This window comes from Magnolia sinica, chromosome 2, assembly GCF_029962835.1.
Source record: "Magnolia sinica isolate HGM2019 chromosome 2, MsV1, whole genome shotgun sequence".
Lineage (NCBI taxonomy): Eukaryota > Viridiplantae > Streptophyta > Magnoliopsida > Magnoliales > Magnoliaceae > Magnolia > Magnolia sinica.
In genome coordinates this window covers 14,312,527-14,331,589 of record NC_080574.1, presented here as the reverse complement: position 1 = coordinate 14,331,589, position 19,063 = coordinate 14,312,527, and the positions used below count along the sequence as shown (strand labels likewise).

Below are 19,063 nucleotides of genomic sequence, written 5' to 3'. Positions count from 1 at the left end.
AGCCTCCTATCAAATGGTGGACCAAAAAAAAAGTTCCATCTTTCACAAAAAAAAATGCTAGTTGCCACTTTCTGTTGTTTAATTCTGAAAGAACACTAAAAAAGCAAAAACACCACTTGTACCATTCCAGCAGGCAAGCTGAAGCATCTGCGAAAACGAAATTGACAGATATGGTTCTAGGTTACTAGGTGGAACTAAAATGGAAAAGGGCTTTAGCTAGCCTTCTGGTAAGCACTAAACCATGCCATTTTGTATAGAGGGTGAACAGTTCATACTCACCTGAATGCTCTATGTTGTTCCTTTTGTTGGCAGCCAGGTATAAAGACGGATGAAATTGACAAAGCAGTTCATCAGATGATTATTGATAATGGAGCATATCCTTCACCTCTTGGCTATGGCGGCTTTCCAAAGAGTGTCTGTACATCAGTGAATGAGTGTATTTGTCATGGCATACCAGATTCCCGTGCACTTGAGGTCCATCCTACATTAGCAATCAGATTGCTATATCATTTCTTGCCCATTGTTGGATCTTCTTGTACATGAAAATTCTTTGTATGTTCTAATTGGCAGGATGGGGACATAGTCAATATTGATGTTACTGTTTATCTGAATGTAAGTTTTCTATTCCCTATTGTTGTTGGTATATGCGTTGTGAAATAAATGAAACTTTGCTTTTCAGTATTGGAGAAGAACTTATGGAGATTTTTCCATTTGACTTAGCTTTTCATGGTTTTACTTGGTTCAGTTCATCAAACTGTCTCTTGTTTCCTAATTCTGTACTTACGTGCTCACATACTTTTTTCCAGCTTATTCATCTATCTTGTAGTTTACTGTCCTTGTTCTATGCCTTTATCTTCTATTCGTGAAAGATGAAAATTTTATTTTGGATCAAGTAAATAATGTTTGTTAGAATGAAAGAGTGCGGCAAAGAGACTTGCTCCCTGCCTCTCAACAATTACACGTGTATCATTACAAATAAAGGCATTGTTCTTGAGAATGCTGCAAGAAGCATAAATGCAGTATAAGGGTGTATTCACTACCTATATTTACTATGGCCAAATACAGTTCATCTAATGTCCATCTCTTGCTCTCTTGGTGATGATAACATGGAACAAGCTGCATGCAAACATTAAACTATGTCTAGTCTTTCTTTATAGTTTATAGCCGTAATCATATGTCAACATTACATGATCAAGTATCAACTTCAAATCATTAAGCTATTTAATGTATTTAATTGTTATTATATTCCAGATGCTGAGTTCATTTAGAAGTTAGGATTATTATTGTAATGTCTCTTTTATTTCTCGGCTTTACATTTTTTGCTTTTCTAGGGTCCACTATAACCTGATTTGATGTGCAGGGTTATCATGGTGACACATCAGCAACTTTCTTATGTGGCAATGTTGATGAAGAAGCTAAAGCTTTGGTTGAGGTAGAATTCATGGAAGCTTTTTCATTAACCTGGCCATATCTTTTATTTTATTTTATTTATTTGAAACCTTTTCCTTGGCCCCGGCTTAGTTTGGTTCTCTGATGCTATCATCAGGTGCTAGCCTACCATGCTTTTATGATATAGGTCTTCCCATGTTTAGTTGCCTTCTCATGCATGGTATAGTTCAGATGTAGGATTTTGGGCCTTGAGATGCTTCATCTCTTGTGGTTATTGCTCCACCTCTCCACCTTGATGCATCCAAGAGGCACTTTCCCATGGCGTATTTCTTACCTCATTAGCTATGTCAGCAACTACCCTAACATGTCTCGCTCTTGCACCATGTGTAGACGGCACACCCCTCTCCTCAGTGTCATCAGTCATTATCCTAGCTTGGCCATCTATTGGACCTGCCAGAGATTGCTGGGATGGTACACTGTCTGCTCTTTCCCAGGGCCCTTGGATTGTGATTGATCAGGTGTGTCTCCCAACATTGGCTTTTCGTGATGTCCACCACCTGGTAGCATCCTCTACAACCACTGGGGAGAGGGTAGAAGCCATCATCCTCGTCCTTCTGCTTCAACCCATCTTCATCTATGCTTAAGAAGGCAATCACTTGGTAGGGAAAGCAGTGCCCACTCTTGTCCCCCCAAGGTCACCAAAGGGAGAGGTGCTTGATCTAGGTGAGATGGATCAACAAGCTCACCGGTCCTTTCCAAGAGGGTGCCTTGCTGCCTTCATAGATGAGGAATGGGCTGATTTGTGGGAGTGAATGAGGGCAACTCAGCTAGATTTGGTGATGATGCAGGAGAGGAAGGTGTTGATGTTGTGGCGGTGCTTGTCAGAATTGAGCCAACATGACCTGGCATGAAAGTTCACAAGTTAGTGGTGAAGATGGTTGAGCAAATGATGTCATAGAAGGATGGAGGGGTGACAAACCAACCATCCTGGCAGGATGGTTGGGTGCTATTATTGCTATTATTGCTATTGTTGCTGTTGTTACCGTTGTTGTTGCTTTGTTGCTGCTTGTGTTGCCTGGCTACTCGCTTCACCTTTTAGCAACTTGGGCCTGCTTGCTCTTTTTTTTTTTCCTTCTTCTTCTTTTTTCTTTTTCCATGGCACCTGCTTGCTCTGACCACTGAGGTTTGTGGTCACCCATGTGAATAAGACTCCAAAGACACCCCAGGTTGATTACATCCAACTCATGGGGCTTCACTCCTCAATTGGGCAGTTGGTGAATAGAAGGGCATAGAAGCATCCCAAGTGAGCCCTAGTCATAGCTGTACTAGCGAGCGAACCTGTGGCTTGTAAGTTGCTAGGAACTCTCTTAAGTAGGAAGTCATTGTATTAAAGATGAAGGGCAAAGCTGAGTAGACGATGGATCTATGCAGGGAATTGACGATTATATTTGTTCGAATAACTTGCTATGAGTAGTAGACAAATGAACACAAATCAAGCCTAATTTTGTGGATTAAGGCCTATTAAATTGAAATGCAGAAAATAAGAAGATGAAAACATGAAAAACTAATGGTTAATCCTTTTCTCCAAAATTTCCTATGATGGTCTATTCCACTTTGATTTGTCGAATTCCATTGAAATTTTTTGTTTTGATCCCTAAAATAGGCCAAGATCTAGTCTATAATGACTTTCTAGACGTCCTTCTAGTTGAAATAAAAAACAAGAGTAAATATGACAGAAAAAAATATATTCAAATTTGGCCTTTATTGTTGGATCGGTGCTAAATTTGTTGATTTGGCCTATATCGGCCAATAGAGCCCCTTTTCTTTTAGGTGGGGGGAGGGGGAGGGCTTTATGGACCCGTATTGCATATTGTATCGAGTCAATAAGGATCTGATATGTCTGTATTGGCCTATACATTATGGATATTTTGAACCATTGTCTCCATGTTTCCTAAATAATATATATGCAAAGAGTATTTTTTTACCCCTTTCCCCTTGTCTAGGACAAGTGCCCTCTCAATTCCTCCACCTGCTTAGCCAAGTCAACCTCCATGGATCTCTCATGGGTTCACCCTTCCAACAGTAGACCTCCAATTACGTGAGCATCCTCTAATCAGAAGCCCAACTCTTCATTGATAAGGAAGGTATATGCATTCTTGAAGAGCATCAACATCCTCAATGCCATTGTGTGTTTCAGAAGTCAGAACCCTAATGGAGTGTGGGAAAAGTCTGAGGCTGAGATCCTTTGTCTAGTGGCTTGTTGAGGCGCCGTTCAACTGGCGATGCATGATCAAATCTTTTCGGTGGGCCATGATGCCCTGGGTGATAAGTTGCAGTGCTTGCAATCTTCCAAGTCGTAAATCACCTGACAAGATCCGTTCAAGGGATGAGGACCTACATGGTAGCTGGACATCTGGCGGTGTCCCACGTATAAGACAAATGTTGTTTCCCTGCCCATATGTGTGCATGACCATGCTGCGGCTAGATTTTAGTGCAGAGCAGTCACTGTTGGAGTGAGTGCCACTTGAGGGGGAGTATAGAGAATGCTAGTGTATTGTATTTATTGTGTGTCCTTTTAGTGTAAGTGCATGTGCACACTTCCCTATTCCCCTGCAGTGTACTATATGCTTTTTCATAATAAAATATTATGTGTTAGGGCATGCAAGCCTAACACATCATCTCTCCCAAACTCTCCTCCTCCTCTCTCAATATTCTCATCTCTTCTTCACATTATCCTCATCAAATCTTTTTCTACTTGGTATCAAAGCAAGTTCAAGGCATTCCGCATCCAACAGGTTGAGAGGCGACACGTCACCTTGCTGACGTCAGCAGCCGTACGGCTGACGTCAGCGTTGTACGGACGCATGGGCTCTGTTTGAGCTAAAAGTTTAGGGGTTTGATAGATCTTGATTTTAGAAGATTTGTCATGATTTTTTCAGAATTTATTGGACCTCATTTCATGGCATTTTGGGCGAAATAGAGAAATTTGAAAATTGGTTCCAGATTCCGTTTTTCTTCGATCTACCTCAAATCGGTAAGCTTTTCTTCGGTTTCTTTGCTCAAGATGGACCGAAATCTTCCTCTCAAGCTATCCATGGTAGATTTTTTTACTTAAGATCAATGTTTGAGAGGTTTTTAACCTCAAATGGGCGTGCGGCTGGGCCGTTTTCCACTTAGTCAAGCCCTATTTGACTGCGTTTCATGGTATTTTGGATGATTGATATTTGTTTGAGGTTTATCTCTTGTTATGTTGATGGATTGAATGAGATGGAGTTGTTTGAATCAATCTTTCTTGGCATAGGGGGTCTCTTGGCATAGGTTTATTTCTCTTGGACTCTATTATGGCTGACAAAGGGCCCTCATCTCTTGGCATAGGGTCTCTTGAATCTAACCCCTTGCAGATTACCTCCATTAAGTTGAATGGTGACAACTATCTTCAATGGGCACAATCTATAAAAGTATTTTTAGGAGCCCGTGACAAGTTGTCGTATATTTTGGATGATTCCCTAAGCTCTACAGATGTTACCTACAAGTCTTGGACAAAGGAGAATTATCAAGTTATTGCATGGTTGTTGAATAGCATGGATTCCTCGATTAGCCACTCAGTGATGTTTTTATCCTCGGCTAAAGGCATTTGGGATACGCTTCATGATATGTTCTCGGAATCTCAGAATTTTTCACGGGTATTCCAGCTTATTCAAGAAATTGGTCGGTTTCAACAAAACTCCAGATCCTTAAAAGACTACTATTCGATGCTTCGGGGTATGTGGGATGAGTTGGATATGTATCAGCCTCTTCCTTCCAAATGTAAAGAGGATCATGAACATGCTCATAAGCAACGGGATGATACTCGTATCATGCAGTTCCTCGCTGGGTTGAGTTCTGATTATCTTCACGTTCGCGATCAGGTTGTTATGCAGGATCCTCTTCCCCCATTGACGACAGTCTATGCCATGTGTCAGCGTGCTATGATCTCTACTCTTCCTTCTCATTCATTTGTGCCACCCGAGCATTCGGCACATCTTGTTGGCGATCAGTCCTCCCTTGGTCTTCGGGTACCATCCTTGAGCTCAGGGCGCATTTCTGGTTTTGGTGGTCGTGGTAGAGGCCGCGATCTAGATCGCAGTCGCGGCGGCCGTAGTCTTCGTGGTCGTGGTGGACGTGGACGAGGACGTGATGGTTCCCGCATTTGTTCACATTGCGGTGGAACTAATCACACTATTGATTATTGCTGGCAGCTACATGGTCGTCCTACGTATGCCGCTGCTTCTGTTGCTTCCACTGTTGCTTCTGAGACAGTCTTCCACCCCGACAGCTGAGCAGTCTACTTCAGGGGAGTCTCTTATTATTTCTCGGGCGGCATATGATGCCCTTATGCGGCTTCACATTCGGGATATTCCTGAGCCTTCTCACGCAGCTTCGGCCCAGTCAGGTACCGCCCTTCTTGCGTCATCCTCTCCTACCTCCTGGGTCATTGACTCTGGAGCTTCCTCCCATATGACTGGTAAGTTGCAATTCTTTTCTTCTTATTCTTCTTCTTCTCCCACTCAGTATGTCACAGTCGCAGATGGAACCCAATCTCCCATCTCTGGGATTGGTTCCATCCCTCTCTCTTCTTCCTTATCTTTGTCCTCCGTATTGCATGTGCCTCGTTTTCCATTAAACTTATTGTCTGTTAGCTCTCTTACTAAATCACTCCATTGTTCCATCACCTTCTTTCCTTCTTATTGTTTATTTCAGGACCTACAGACGAAGAGAGTGATTGGTGGGGGGCATGAGCGAGGAGGTGTTTATCTTCTCGATGATACACATATTGCTGCTTCTAGTACCCTTTCTCTAGATCAAGAGTCCATGACTCGGTGGCATTGCCACTTAGGCCACCCATCCATTGCTAGATTGAGACTTTTATTTCCCTCTTTACCTGTCACTAAACCATTATGCTGTGATATTTGTGAATTGTCTAAACATCAGCGTGCTACGTTTCCTCCTAGCTCTTCTGGGAGGAAATCTCAACCTTTTCTTCTGGTTCACTCGGATGTTTGGGGACCAGCTCCAGTTACCTCGACTTTTGGATTTAGATATTTTGTTACCTTTATTGATGATTATTCCCGCATGACTTGGATTTATCTTTTGAAATCTAAAAGTGAAGTGTTTGATGCGTTTAAAGTGTTTTATCATGAAGTGTGCACTTAATTTCATTGTTCCATCAAATCCCTCCATTCTGATAATGGGGAGGAATACATGTCTACTGCCTTTCTGTCCTTCTTGCAGGAACGTGGTATTTTATCTAGGACATCATGTGCTCGTACTCCTCAACAAAATGGTAGTGCAGAACGAAAGAATCGTCATCTTCTTGAAGTTGCTTGCACCCTTCTACTTGGTATGCATCTACCCAAACATTTTTGGGGTGATGCTCTTTTAACTGCTACTTTTCTTATTAATCGTATACCCTCACGTATTCTGTCTTATAAATCTTCATTTACTATTTTGTATCCTCATGATAATCCATTTCCTCTACCACCTAAAGTTTTTGGTTGTACATGCTTTGTTCAAATTTTGGATGGGAGTAATGATAAACTTAGTCCCAGGGCGATTAAATGTGTCTTTATAGGGTATACTCGGAGTCAGAAAGGTTATAAATGCTTTGACCCATTGACTCGCAAGAAATATGTCTCTGCCGATGTCACCTTCTTTGAGGATCTTTCTTTTTTCTCCTCTCCAGGCCGATCCCTCTGTGATCCTCTTGCGCGTCAGGGGGAGTATAACTCTTATCCTCTTTCCACTAGTGATCATGGGAAAACTCCTCTCCCCTCTATTCAGCATCCTGTTGGTGATATGGGTGAGCCTAAGCCTCTGCGGGTGTATCAGCGTCGAGATAAATCTTCACAAGCTCAGTCATCTACCCTTCCGCTTACTTTGGATGTTGGTTCAGGTGACTCTCCTAACTCGAGTTTAGATCTTCCCATTGCCTTGCGCAAAGGGTCACGATCTTGTACTCAACACCCCATTAGTAATTTCGTTTCATATGATCATCTTTCACCGTCTTTTCAGTCGTTTGCAGCTTCCCTTTCATCACAGACTATTCCTAGATCTCTCTCACATGCTCTTCAGAGTCCTGATTGGACAAAGGCGATGATGGAAGAAATGTCTGCTCTTGAGAAGAATCATACCTGGGATCTTGTGCCACTTCCTGTAGGCCATAAGCCTGTTGGCTGTCGATGGGTTTATACAATCAAGTTTCTTCCAGATGGCTCAATTGATCGCTATAAAGCCCGTCTTGTTGCTAAAGGTTACACCCAGACTCATGGTGTGGATTACTTCGAGACATTTTCTCCAGTGGCTAAGCTTAATTCAATTCGTGTTGTGCTCTCCTTGGCCGTTAATTTATCATGGCCCTTGTTTCAGCTTGATGTTAAGAATGCATTTCTCCATGGGGATCTTACAGAGGAAGTTTACATGCATCAACCTCCTGGCTTTGTTGCTTCTCACAACCCTGCACTTGTATGTCGGTTGAAGAAGGCTCTTTATGGACTCAAACAATCTCCACGTGCATGGTTCGAAAAATTTAGTCAGGCTCTCTTGGAGTTTGGCTTTGTTCGTAGTCATGCTGATCATTCTCTCTTTATATGTCGTCGATCAATGGGCATCATGGTTCTCATTGTCTATGTGGATGATATTGTTCTATCCGGTAGTGATTCTGCTGGAATGAGGGAGGTCAAAGATTTTTTGAAGACCAAGTTTGAGATCAAGGATCTTGGTCCTCTTCGCTACTTCCTCGGAATTGAAGTTGCTCGCTCATCATCCAAATTGGTCTTGTCACAACGAAAATATGCGCTCGATCTTCTCATGGAGACCGGCATGTTAGGGTGCAAGCCTGCTACCACTCCCATGGATACTTCACAGAAGCTTCGACCAGATGATGGTGCTCTCCTTACTGATCCCGAGATGTATCGACGACTTGTAGGCCGGCTTATTTACCCAACTATTACTCGTCCAGATCTCTCATTTGCAGTGGGGATTGTTAGCCAATTCATGCAAGCTCCCCGTACTTCCAATCTCACAGCTGTCTACTGCATACTTCGGTATTTAAAATCAGCCCCGGGTCTTGGCCTCTACTTTCAGTTGCATGGTCATCTTCATCTTTCTGGCTATTCCGATGCTGATTGTGCAGGTAGTACTTTTGATCGCCGCTCTACATCCGGCTTCTGTACCTTCCTAGGTGGCAATCTTATAACCTGGAAGAGCAAAAAGCAGCCAGTTGTTGCCCGGTCCTCGGCTGAAGCTGAATATCGTGCTATGGCTCATGCGACATGTGAACTTGTGTGGCTTCGCAATCTTCTTGAAGAACTTGGCTATCCTCCTTCGGGTCCTATTCCTCTTCACCGTGACAATCAAGCGGCCATCCGTATTGCTCGTAACCCAGTTTTCCACAAGCGAACCAAGCATATTGAGGTTGACTGTCACTTTATTTGGGAGAAAGTCGCTTCTAAGGAAATTGTCACTCCTTTTGTTCGATCTGGGGATCAACTTGCTGATGTTCTTACAAAATCCTTGAGTCGAGATGCTCTTCATTGTGTTCGTGACAAGTTGGGCATGATCAACATCTATGCTCCAACTTGAGGGGGAGTATAGAGAATGCTAGTGTATTGTATTTATTGTGTGTCCTTTTAGTGTAAGTGCATGTGCACACTTCCCTATTCCCCTGCAGTGTACTATATGCTTTTTCATAATAAAATATTATGTGTTAGGGCATGCAAGCCTAACACATTATCTCTCCCAAACTCTCCTCCTCCTTCTCTCTCAATATTCTCATCTCTTCTTCACATTATCCTCATCAAATCTTTTTCTACTAGGAATGTCACAATAGCTGGACATCCGGTGGCTGCCCATGTACAGACAGATGTAGCTTCCTTTCCCATATGGGTGCACGTTCATGATGCAGCTAGGTCTCGAGTGCAGAGCAGTCATCATTGGTGGTGTTTCGCTTTGCATGCACGCTTGGCATGCTGTTGAGTCACAAGGCCTTGCATTGCCGTTTGTGGGGCTGGGATGGGTTAGGCTAACCCCATAGTTGACTCCCGTTGACACCCCCATGGTGGAATGCTGGACTATTTGTCTTGCCCCCCTAATTGATGATGTTTGCATTTTCTCTGATAGTTCATTTGGAATTTTTTCTCTGCTGGGGTGCTACTTTATTATGTTTTAGATTACCTTTAGCACCTCTCTATCCCAACAACCTCTTCCATCAAGTCCTCTTGCTGTTTATTTCCATAACCAACGTTTTCCTGTCAACCATGTTTCTTCTTTTGTTCATATTCTTCTGATCACCTTTGCCGACATCTTTCGTCTGACTTATACTAATATTCATGAGCAACACCTTTTTATGTGCTTTCAGTTTAATGCAGTGACCATGGCTTATAGTGTTACCTCTTTATGGTTATTTATTTGAAATGCCTTCATGCCATAGTCGTGTGCAAAGAAAATGATTTATCATGCTGACCTCTAGGTAACCAGAGAATGTCTATACAAAGCAATATCAATATGTGCGCCAGGAGTGGAGTACAAAAGAATTGGAAAAACAATACAGTATGTCACTGGTTAAACTCTTTAGTTTTGGAAGAATGCTTTTCTTTGCCTGTATTCATTATCTTTTAGTGTGTATACCTTTTTCCCGGTTACCCATTTTTACCTATTTTCTTTTCAATGACATAAATTCCACTATGTCTGCAATTGTTTCTGGTTGCATATTCTTCAATTTTAAACTTGTGCACTTATATTTCCCTCATTTCATATGAGGGAAAAGAGGGGAGAAAAAGAAAAAAAAGAAAAAGAAAAGGAAAACAAAGTGGATGCTTATTCCTCAGGTACCGTCATGGCTTCTTCTCTAGGAAAAGAAGTTCACATCCCATCTATTCACAAGTTGACATTCTGTCAATTGATGCTTCTTTATGGTCATCATCATCATCATCTTCAACCTGGCCTTCTTCCTAGTAATTTGGGGTTGCCTTTTAAATGGTAGATTGGTAAATGTTTTATGCTTCTCACCAAACATCAACCTTCATCTTTACCTGAGTGCTTGGCATCGTTGGGCATGGTAGAGGTTGACACCACTCACATGCCAACATGAGCCCACCCAATATTGATCCCCAGCCCAGCTATTACATGCAACTGCCAAGGGAGAGAATCAATGTAGGGTCATGGAGGGTTAGCTGCCAAGTGACCCAAAGTGTGAATTACCCACATACATGAAAGGTCATGCTTGAGTAGTTGGCACTGAAATCCAATATAACTCACATGCCAACGTGATCAGGCCCCATGCTGCACCTTATCGCAACTATTGCATGCTACCTATAGAGGGGAATTTGCGAACAGTTGATGTCTAGAGCATGCGGTGCTAGACGAGCCTACTGAGCATGAACTGTCCATTGTCTGTCATATATCCAAGAATTTCATCTCTGACTATGAAATGCCAATGCCCTGACTCTCACATAATCAATACTTCGATCTCAAAGGCCAACAGGATAGGACCGAAATCCTATTATGTTATACCCTGCTAATGTATCCATGCTTGCTTTCAGCACTCTTATCTTCTTCGAACAGCATCAGAGGCACAGCCTGGCCAATTAAGGCTAGGAGTGCATCCCTGGAAGAAGGGATGAGATGACAATGCACACCTATAGGTGGAATGATTGGTCCATCCGAGTTCCAACAACCATGAGCTTTTTAATGGGAACAAGTTAGAAATTTAATTTTGTTCTTTGTATTAATTGTTAGTCAAATTAAAGATTTGTTTCATTAAACTGTGTCAGACATAAGAGAAATGTAGTGTACATAGGCCACTTTAAAATGCTAAAGAAGCTGCTCTCTCTCTCTCTCTCTCTCTCTCTCTCTCTCTTTAATAGAGATAACGATAACTATATTGATAATTAAAACGGAGTACAAGAAAAGAGGGTCCTCCCACTGAGATAGCGAAAGGATTAACCTTCGATACGTAGCACATTACAACCCTTTTAAGTTTACAAAATTAGAGGCCCACTCGGTTAAATACTGTTGGACTTTTTGGACTGTTGATCCCGCCAAGTTAGATGTTCCATTGAAGCATCTCCCATTCCTCTCTTCCCACACCAACTACCAAACAGCCAATAGGCTCATTCTCCAAACCGTAGTTCTTTGTTTTCTAAATTTTGGCCCATGCCAAGCTTTTAGCAGACGATCAAAAGAATTTGGAAAGCACCGGGGAATATTGAAGGAGTTTAGAATAGTTGTCCACACCTGGTTAATAAAGGGACAATGAATGAACAGGTGGTCCACCAATTCTTCATCAGCCATGCAACAGAGACAGATGTTTGTAATTATCATACCCCCTTTCCTCAAGTTATCTACAGTCAACACTTTCTTCTTTCCAACTAACCAGCCGAATACCATAATTTTTGGAGGGACTTTTAATTTCCACACTTGACCTGTCATAGCCTTTTCCACAGCTGAAATGTTCCTGTCTATAAAATTATATAGAGATTTGACTGAGAAAGAAACTGAGTTGTCGATTCTCCATACTAGTCTGTCTTTACTTGTCTGATCGGACTTACAATTGATGATGCGACATTGAAGAGCCGCAAATTCTTTCATCTCCCAATCATGAAGATTTCTTTTGCAAATGGGATTCCAAACAGTTTCGTCCCCAATTTTAGAATAGCAGTCAACCACTAGAATGGATCGGTTCGGGGCAAGGCAATACATATTCGGGAAGTCTTCTTTTAAAGATGAATCCCCCACCCATATGTCTTTCCAGAAGCGGGTGTTGTTGCCTTTTCCTATAACAATGCCGATACCTTTGAGGACATCCCTCTTTGAAGATAGAATACCTCTCCAGAGAGCTGAGGCTTTATAAACAGAGGACTCGTTTGTCCACCAACCTCCCTCTGAGCAGCCAGCAGTGTTCGCATTGTCGACGAAATGTCGATAATATCGGTGTCGCTAGACTAGCGACACCGAAACCCCAATTTTTCGTTTCTCTCTAGATTATTGGCGAAATGTCTGCGATATCGTCGATAATTTTGGATTCTTTGCGACAAAATAGGTAAAAAGTGAAAAAAATCGAAAAAAAAACCTTTAATTTCAGTAATACTTGGTTGATGGTTGATCGGAACTCGGAAGAAAAGAATCTCGTGGGCAGCAATCGACAACTCTCGTCTTCGACAGAGGTAAAGAAATCTGAAAATTTTCCTTTTCTTTGTTCGATTGGAAGATTGATGTCACAAATGCATGATTTCGGCGAGAAATCAAGGATTTTGGGAGATTGAGATAGGATTTTGAAACCCTCAGTCAAAAATCCTCCCTCTTCACAGACAAAATCCCCTCTTTTATTTTATTTTATTTTATTTTTTTTCCTTTTATGCTTCAAAACTATAGAAGCAGACTGGGCACATGGTGCCCTTCAGCGTACGGAATAAACTCTCTGGGCCCACCGTGAATGTATGCGATTTATCCACGCCGTCCATCCATTTTTCTTGTTCATTTTAGGGGTAAATCCCAAAATTAAAGCATATCCATAGCTCTAGTGGACCACACCACAAGAAACAATGAGAATAATGATTTTCACCGTTGAAACCTTCTTAGGCCCCACAGTGATGTTTATTTGTCTTCAAACCTTTTTGTAAATATAAAAAGGCATGGATGAAGGGTTAAAATAAATATCAGCTTGATTCAAAATTTTTGTGGCCACCAAGAAGTTTTTAATGATATGTGTTCAATTCACGCAGTTTCCTGTGGTGTGGTCCATTGAAGATTTGAATCTGGTACATTTTTTGGATCACACACTAAAATAAGCCGTCATATATGATGGACGGTGCAGATGTAAGGTACATACTTCATAATGGGTCCCACGGTTAGGGATCTACCAGAAGCAGATTGGCTGGTGTACCTCACACCAGCTATATAGCTGCTGTAGGTACGTGTCGTGCGAAGACGAGCACTGACGCTCCTCGAGCTCCGAGTTGTACGAACGGTTCAAAGGAGATCAAAGGTACATTGGCCCCACAGTGATGTATTTATTATATCTACACCATTCATCTGTTTTTAGAGTTTATTTTAGAGCATTATCCAAAAAATGAATCATATCCAAAGATTATATGGACCACACCATAGATAGCAGCGGAGATAATGATTTTCACCATTAAACAATTCGTAGGGCCCACCATAACGTTTATTTTGCATCCAATTTGTTCATAAAAACACAAATATCTGAATGAAGAGGAAAAACAATTATCATATTGATCCAAAACTTCTGTGACCCTAAAAAGGGTTTCAATGGTAGACATTCAATCCCCCACTAGTTTTTGCAGTGTGGTCCACTTGATGTTATATTTGTCTTATTTTCGTATAAAGCCTTTAAACGAGCTCTTCAAATGGATGAACGGTTTGGATATAACACATACCTCATGATCAGACCCATAGAACTTGTTGACGTCAATACAGTAGCTATATAGCTGTTGTGAGGTACGCCAGCCAATCTGCTTCTGGATCCACCGACCTCGGTAAATTTTGGGATCCATACAAACTGCGCCGGAACGGAAGTGGATTGCGTACTGAGTAAACTCAATGGGCCCATCGTAATGTACGTATTTGATCCATTCTGTCCATCCATTTTATTAGATGATTTTAAGGCACAAGCCAAGAAATGAAGCATATCCAAAGCTTAGGTGGACCACACCACGTGAAACTGTGTGAATTGAATGTTTACCATTGAAAAATTCTTGGGGGCCACTAAAGTTTTGTATCAACCTGATATTTCTGTTTTTTATTCATCAATGTCCCTATGATCTTATGAACAGTTTGGATGACAAATAAACATCACTGGGCTCTATGAAGATTTCAATGGTGGAAATCATTATTTCCATTGTTTCATATGGTGTGGTCAACTTGAAACTTAGATAAATTTATTTTGGTTGTTATTAGAGTAATTTCTTATGGAAACGTATGCTTTTTTGGGCCCCATTAAATGAAAACTTATTATTTAATGCATTTTTTTTTACAAATTTTTAACTTCTAAATATGCAAATATGTGTATTTAGGCATGTCCTAAAGTTTCATTAAAAAATTTCACCGTTATCTCCATGTTTTCGCATTTTTCTCCGCATTTTTGGTTATCGGCGATAACGATATTATATCTTTATCTCTGACCAGCGAAACTTGTAGCGATACCGACAACTTGAACACTGGCTGCCGTACTTGCTTTTAATAAGCGAGTTCCACAAAGTCCCGCTTTCTGTTCCCAGTCGTCCATTTGCCTAGAAGGGCCCTTGTTTATGGTTTTTAGATCTCTGACCCTTGCACCACCTACTTGCACTTGTTTACACACCTTCCATTTGACCAAATGGAATTTTTTGTCCTCCTTTCCATGCCACAAAAAATCTCTTCTTAGTCTATCAAGAGTTACCAAAATTGACACCGGACATTTGAACAAGGACATGAAATACAGGGGAAGATTAGACGGGGCTGATTTAATCAAAGTAAGATGACCTCCCAGTGATAAATATTTGCATTTCCATCTAGCCAGGTATTTCTCAAATCTTTTGATAACTTTGTCCCATAAGCGCTTTGGAGGTTTCCCTATACATAGAGGAAGGCTGACAAAAGTTGTTAGTAAACTTCCCCTCAGGCAGTCGAAATTGTCAGCGTAACTTTGAGTTTCTTCATCCTTCATATTAACGCCAAACATCTTGGATTTTGCTTGATTGACTTTGAGGCCCAAAACTGCCTCGAAGTATCGAACTATTGTTCGCAAATTGCTGACTCTAACTTGCTTTGCTTCACAAAATATGAGTGTGTCATCGGCGAACCGGATGTGGGATATTGAGTTCCCCATTCCTTTCACCTTAAAGCCATTGATAATGCCTTCTTCTTGACCCTTTCTCACCATTCGCCGCTCTGGATGATATTGATACAATATTTAAGAAGGTTGATTAAATGCTTTATGATTTGGAAATGGACTGTCCTAGTGGACACAAGGTACTTACAATCCAGGTGGTGACAAAGGTGTCTGACGACTCTGACGTCAGGCTCACTGTTGAGTCATTAAAGAAAATTAAGAACAACATAAAAAGTAATTAATTAAAATGAATGACAGAATCTCTGCAATGTGAGGAAAAATCGACCATTTTCCATTGAAGTTTGGCCTGAGTACATTATGCTCATGACTGTCACTGTATCCACTTATGAAACATTCTTTTGTAAACCATCCATATTCAGTTGGAAACTAGAAGTTTAAAGTTGCCTGCACATGTGTATCTTGTTACTCCCATTTCTCTAAACTCATTTCCCCATGGTTGTCATTTCTATAACCTGGTTCTCCATACCTGATTCTCGATCTTGTTTTCCCTCTGAACATGCTTCTCATCATGTTACCCCTTCAATTTTATTATGGGTCTGAAAATAAGTTTTCCCTTTAAAACCATCTTGTCAGCACATGCAGATGCAATGATATGATGCAAACATGCATAAACAAGGCAAATAGATAGACGTCACAAAGGTGGATAATCGAGATGGATTTTTCACTTGGAGGATTGCCTCTTCTTCTTCTTTGTTTTCATTCTGTTGGTTGATAGAGACCCTCCATTTATTATTTACTTGATGAAGATCATTCCTTGATTTCACGAAGTGAATTGATATTATAATTCTTCTAACTAATCTTCCCATGCTTGGACACTCACCACATCTCTCCTTCTGATAGTGCTTTATTTGTCACTACTCAATAGCACATTATCAAATCATTGCAAACTTGTTGCTTTCTAGATGGGTGCTCGAATTCTGTGTGAATATGTGACACTGTAAAATTTAGGAGTTAATATGTGTATAATTATACTCATAACTTACATTTAAAATTTTCTAAAGTGATCATGCAGATAAGTTCCGGTACGGCGTTGTTCGCCAATTTGTCGGCCATGGAGTGGGACGTGTTTTTCATGCTGATCCAGTTATTCTTCATTATAGTAAGTGCCAAGTCTCTAGGACCCATTCATAATCGCCGTCTTGTATTTGGGTATGCATGCGTGTGTTCTCTTTTGCCTCTTCACTCTTTGTATATAAAGGTTATGCATGACAAACAGTCAAAGATTCATTAGTTTTTAGTATTATCAATGCTGTTATTATTGTCACCTAGAGAATTGTCTGGCCACAGTGCGGAACAAGTTATTCCGTATCGGTAACGGTGGCCATAACGGTCACCAACATTACCAATATGGGGGTGTAGCAACCGTTACGATTACGACCCCCGTAACGGTTGAAAATTTTCTTTTGCCTGAAAAATTCTGAAAAAATATCTAGAAAATTAAGAATAATGTAAATATTTCAAATATGTATTCATTTTTTATTTTTTATTTTGTTTTGAACACGTTTATGGTAGCGTAACGGTCCACTCTTTGGTGAGAGTGTTGTATCAGGCTGTCTAGTGAATTGTTTAATATGAATGTCTCTAATGTTTACACATCACAATCAAGCATTAGAACTAGAAATCAGAAAAAGGCATAAATATTATTTTTTCAATTTTTTGAAAAAAAGGCCCTTGGAGATTCTATTCGCTCAAATCACTTCAATCCACAGTTTTAATCTTAAAATCTATAGTAAGAGTGGTCGAAATCTGTTGTAAAATGATATATGAGAGTTTTTGGAATGAGAAAAGTGAAAAAGAGGAGAAAAATGATTTTTTTTTTTTTAAATAATAAAATTTTGATTGTTTTTCCCGTAACAGTTGTTATGCCTCGTAACAGCCTTTACGGCCACCATAACGGCTGATACGGTCTTAAAAAACTAACTGACCCTTTTCACCCCGTATCGCATAGCAGTCATGGCCGTTACCTATACGTATCGGCCTTTATGGGCATATCGTAACGGATACGGAATACCTTGGTGGGGAACTCTCTCAAAGAATGGATGTTTGATATGAGAATCTAAGAATGTTGCCTATTTGACATGTTACCCACTTTAATTTCCCTTTGATCCATTCCATTCTTCTTGTACTCAAGAACTATGCACATTTTATTCTTTGCAATGTTTAAATCTTCTAACCATTTAGAAGTTGTCGTTTGTGAATCAGCTTTCTCTTGCTATTTGTCTCTGAAACTTGAGTTTCCTTTGAGCTTGCATTTGTTCTTTTTGCAGGAAACAATGATAGCGGACGCATGTTACTGGGTCAGACCTTTACAATTGGTAATTCATTACTACAACTGAATTTTTTCCGATTTACCCTTTATAATATCTTTGCTTTCTTTTGTAAAGCTCTCATGTTTGAAGATGATCTATTTTGGTAAATGTCACATCTTATCCTTTACTGCATCTATATACTGATTTAAAATGGCATGGAAATGTCAGACAGTTCTATCAGTAATTAGGTAGCAGAGTTAATTATGGGATAGTTATTTAACCATCGAATATGAATTATGTGTTAGCTAGTTGTGGACAAGTTACTGAGGAAGTTATGAAGTGTAAACTTTTGACTTACACTTTTAGGGTGTGTTTGGATCCACTGATGAATTGGATTGCAATAATTAGTTTGTATAAAGTGGAAATATGCAAATTGTAGTTAAGTCTTCTTAGCATTCATATTGAGAGACCGTGCTGCAGTGGCACTTGAATTACTTACAAGTCGCACTAGAAAGGAAGGTAAAACAATTAACGGATGCTAGGAAACATCATTAATATTTGCCAATTTATCTTTGATTAAATTGACCAAGAAGTGTAATTGGAGTGAAAACGAGGAATTAGTTAAGATTGCTAACCATGAAGTTTCCCAAAATGATCACTTTCAATACATTTGGTCAATAATTCGTGAGGGTGGAGAGATTGAGAAGGATGTTGCACATATAATTCAAGCTGTGTGGAAGAATTGGAGATGTGCCTTTGGAGTTTTATGTGATCATCATGTACCACTCAAACCGAAAGGGAAATTTATAAGATAGCTATAAGGCCAGCCACACTTTATGGGACAAAATGTTTGGCAATCAAGGAACAACATGTTCACAGGATGAGTCTAGCTGACATAAGGATGTTGAAATGGACGAGTCGCAAGTCGAGGAAGGATATATTAGAAATGAATGCATTTAACGGAACCTAGGAGTAGCACCAATAGGTAATAAGATGAGGAAAGTAGACTTGGATGGTTTGGTCATGTGCAATGGAGACCAAGAACTGCTCTAGTTAGGAGTGAGTTGGTGCAAGTTGAAGGCACTAAAAAGGCAAGGGGAGGGCCCAAAAGGACGTTGATGGAGGTAGTAAAAAAGACTTAACGACCTATGGTCTAATTGAAGCTATGCCCTTGATAGAGTGGAATGGCGGTACAGGATTCATGTAGCTGACCCCAATTAATTGTTATAAGGCGTAGATGATGGTGATGATGATCTTGATTAAACTGAATCCTCTCAACTCAATTCACTTTTGCATCCCAACACAGCCATAGTGTTTCCTAGATGGATTTTTGATAATGCAAACAAGCCCCAAGTCTAGTGGAGATAACCAAATCATATTTAGCATTCATATTGGTATTGTCTCCAAATTGCTGCTAAGTTAATTCAAGTCAAGCTGGAAAGTAACACAACTTCAAATTGGGGGCTACTTTTTCATTATGAATATTGAACACTAATACATATAATAGTTTTAGTTTTCACTTTCCCTTTGTTAAACT

At 40.4% G+C, this 19,063-nt stretch overlaps 1 protein-coding gene across 2 annotated transcripts in view; it reads left to right on the top strand.

Moving 5' to 3' along the window:
• Nucleotides 1-19,063, top strand: part of LOC131235997 (methionine aminopeptidase 1D, chloroplastic/mitochondrial) — a 50,038-nt gene that overhangs the window by 29,842 nt on the left and 1,133 nt on the right. Inside the window, exons 4-9 of one of the 2 annotated variants that reach the window (XM_058233097.1) lie at nt 313-474; nt 571-612; nt 1,361-1,432; nt 9,896-9,975; nt 16,279-16,376; nt 17,545-17,592. In XM_058233097.1, the coding sequence (XP_058089080.1) occupies nt 313-474; nt 571-612; nt 1,361-1,432; nt 9,896-9,975; nt 16,279-16,376; nt 17,545-17,592 (502 nt within the window). The remainder of the gene's footprint in view (nt 1-312; nt 475-570; nt 613-1,360; nt 1,433-9,895; nt 9,976-16,278; nt 16,377-17,544; nt 17,593-19,063) is intronic. The other variant, XM_058233103.1, reaches the window with a different exon arrangement.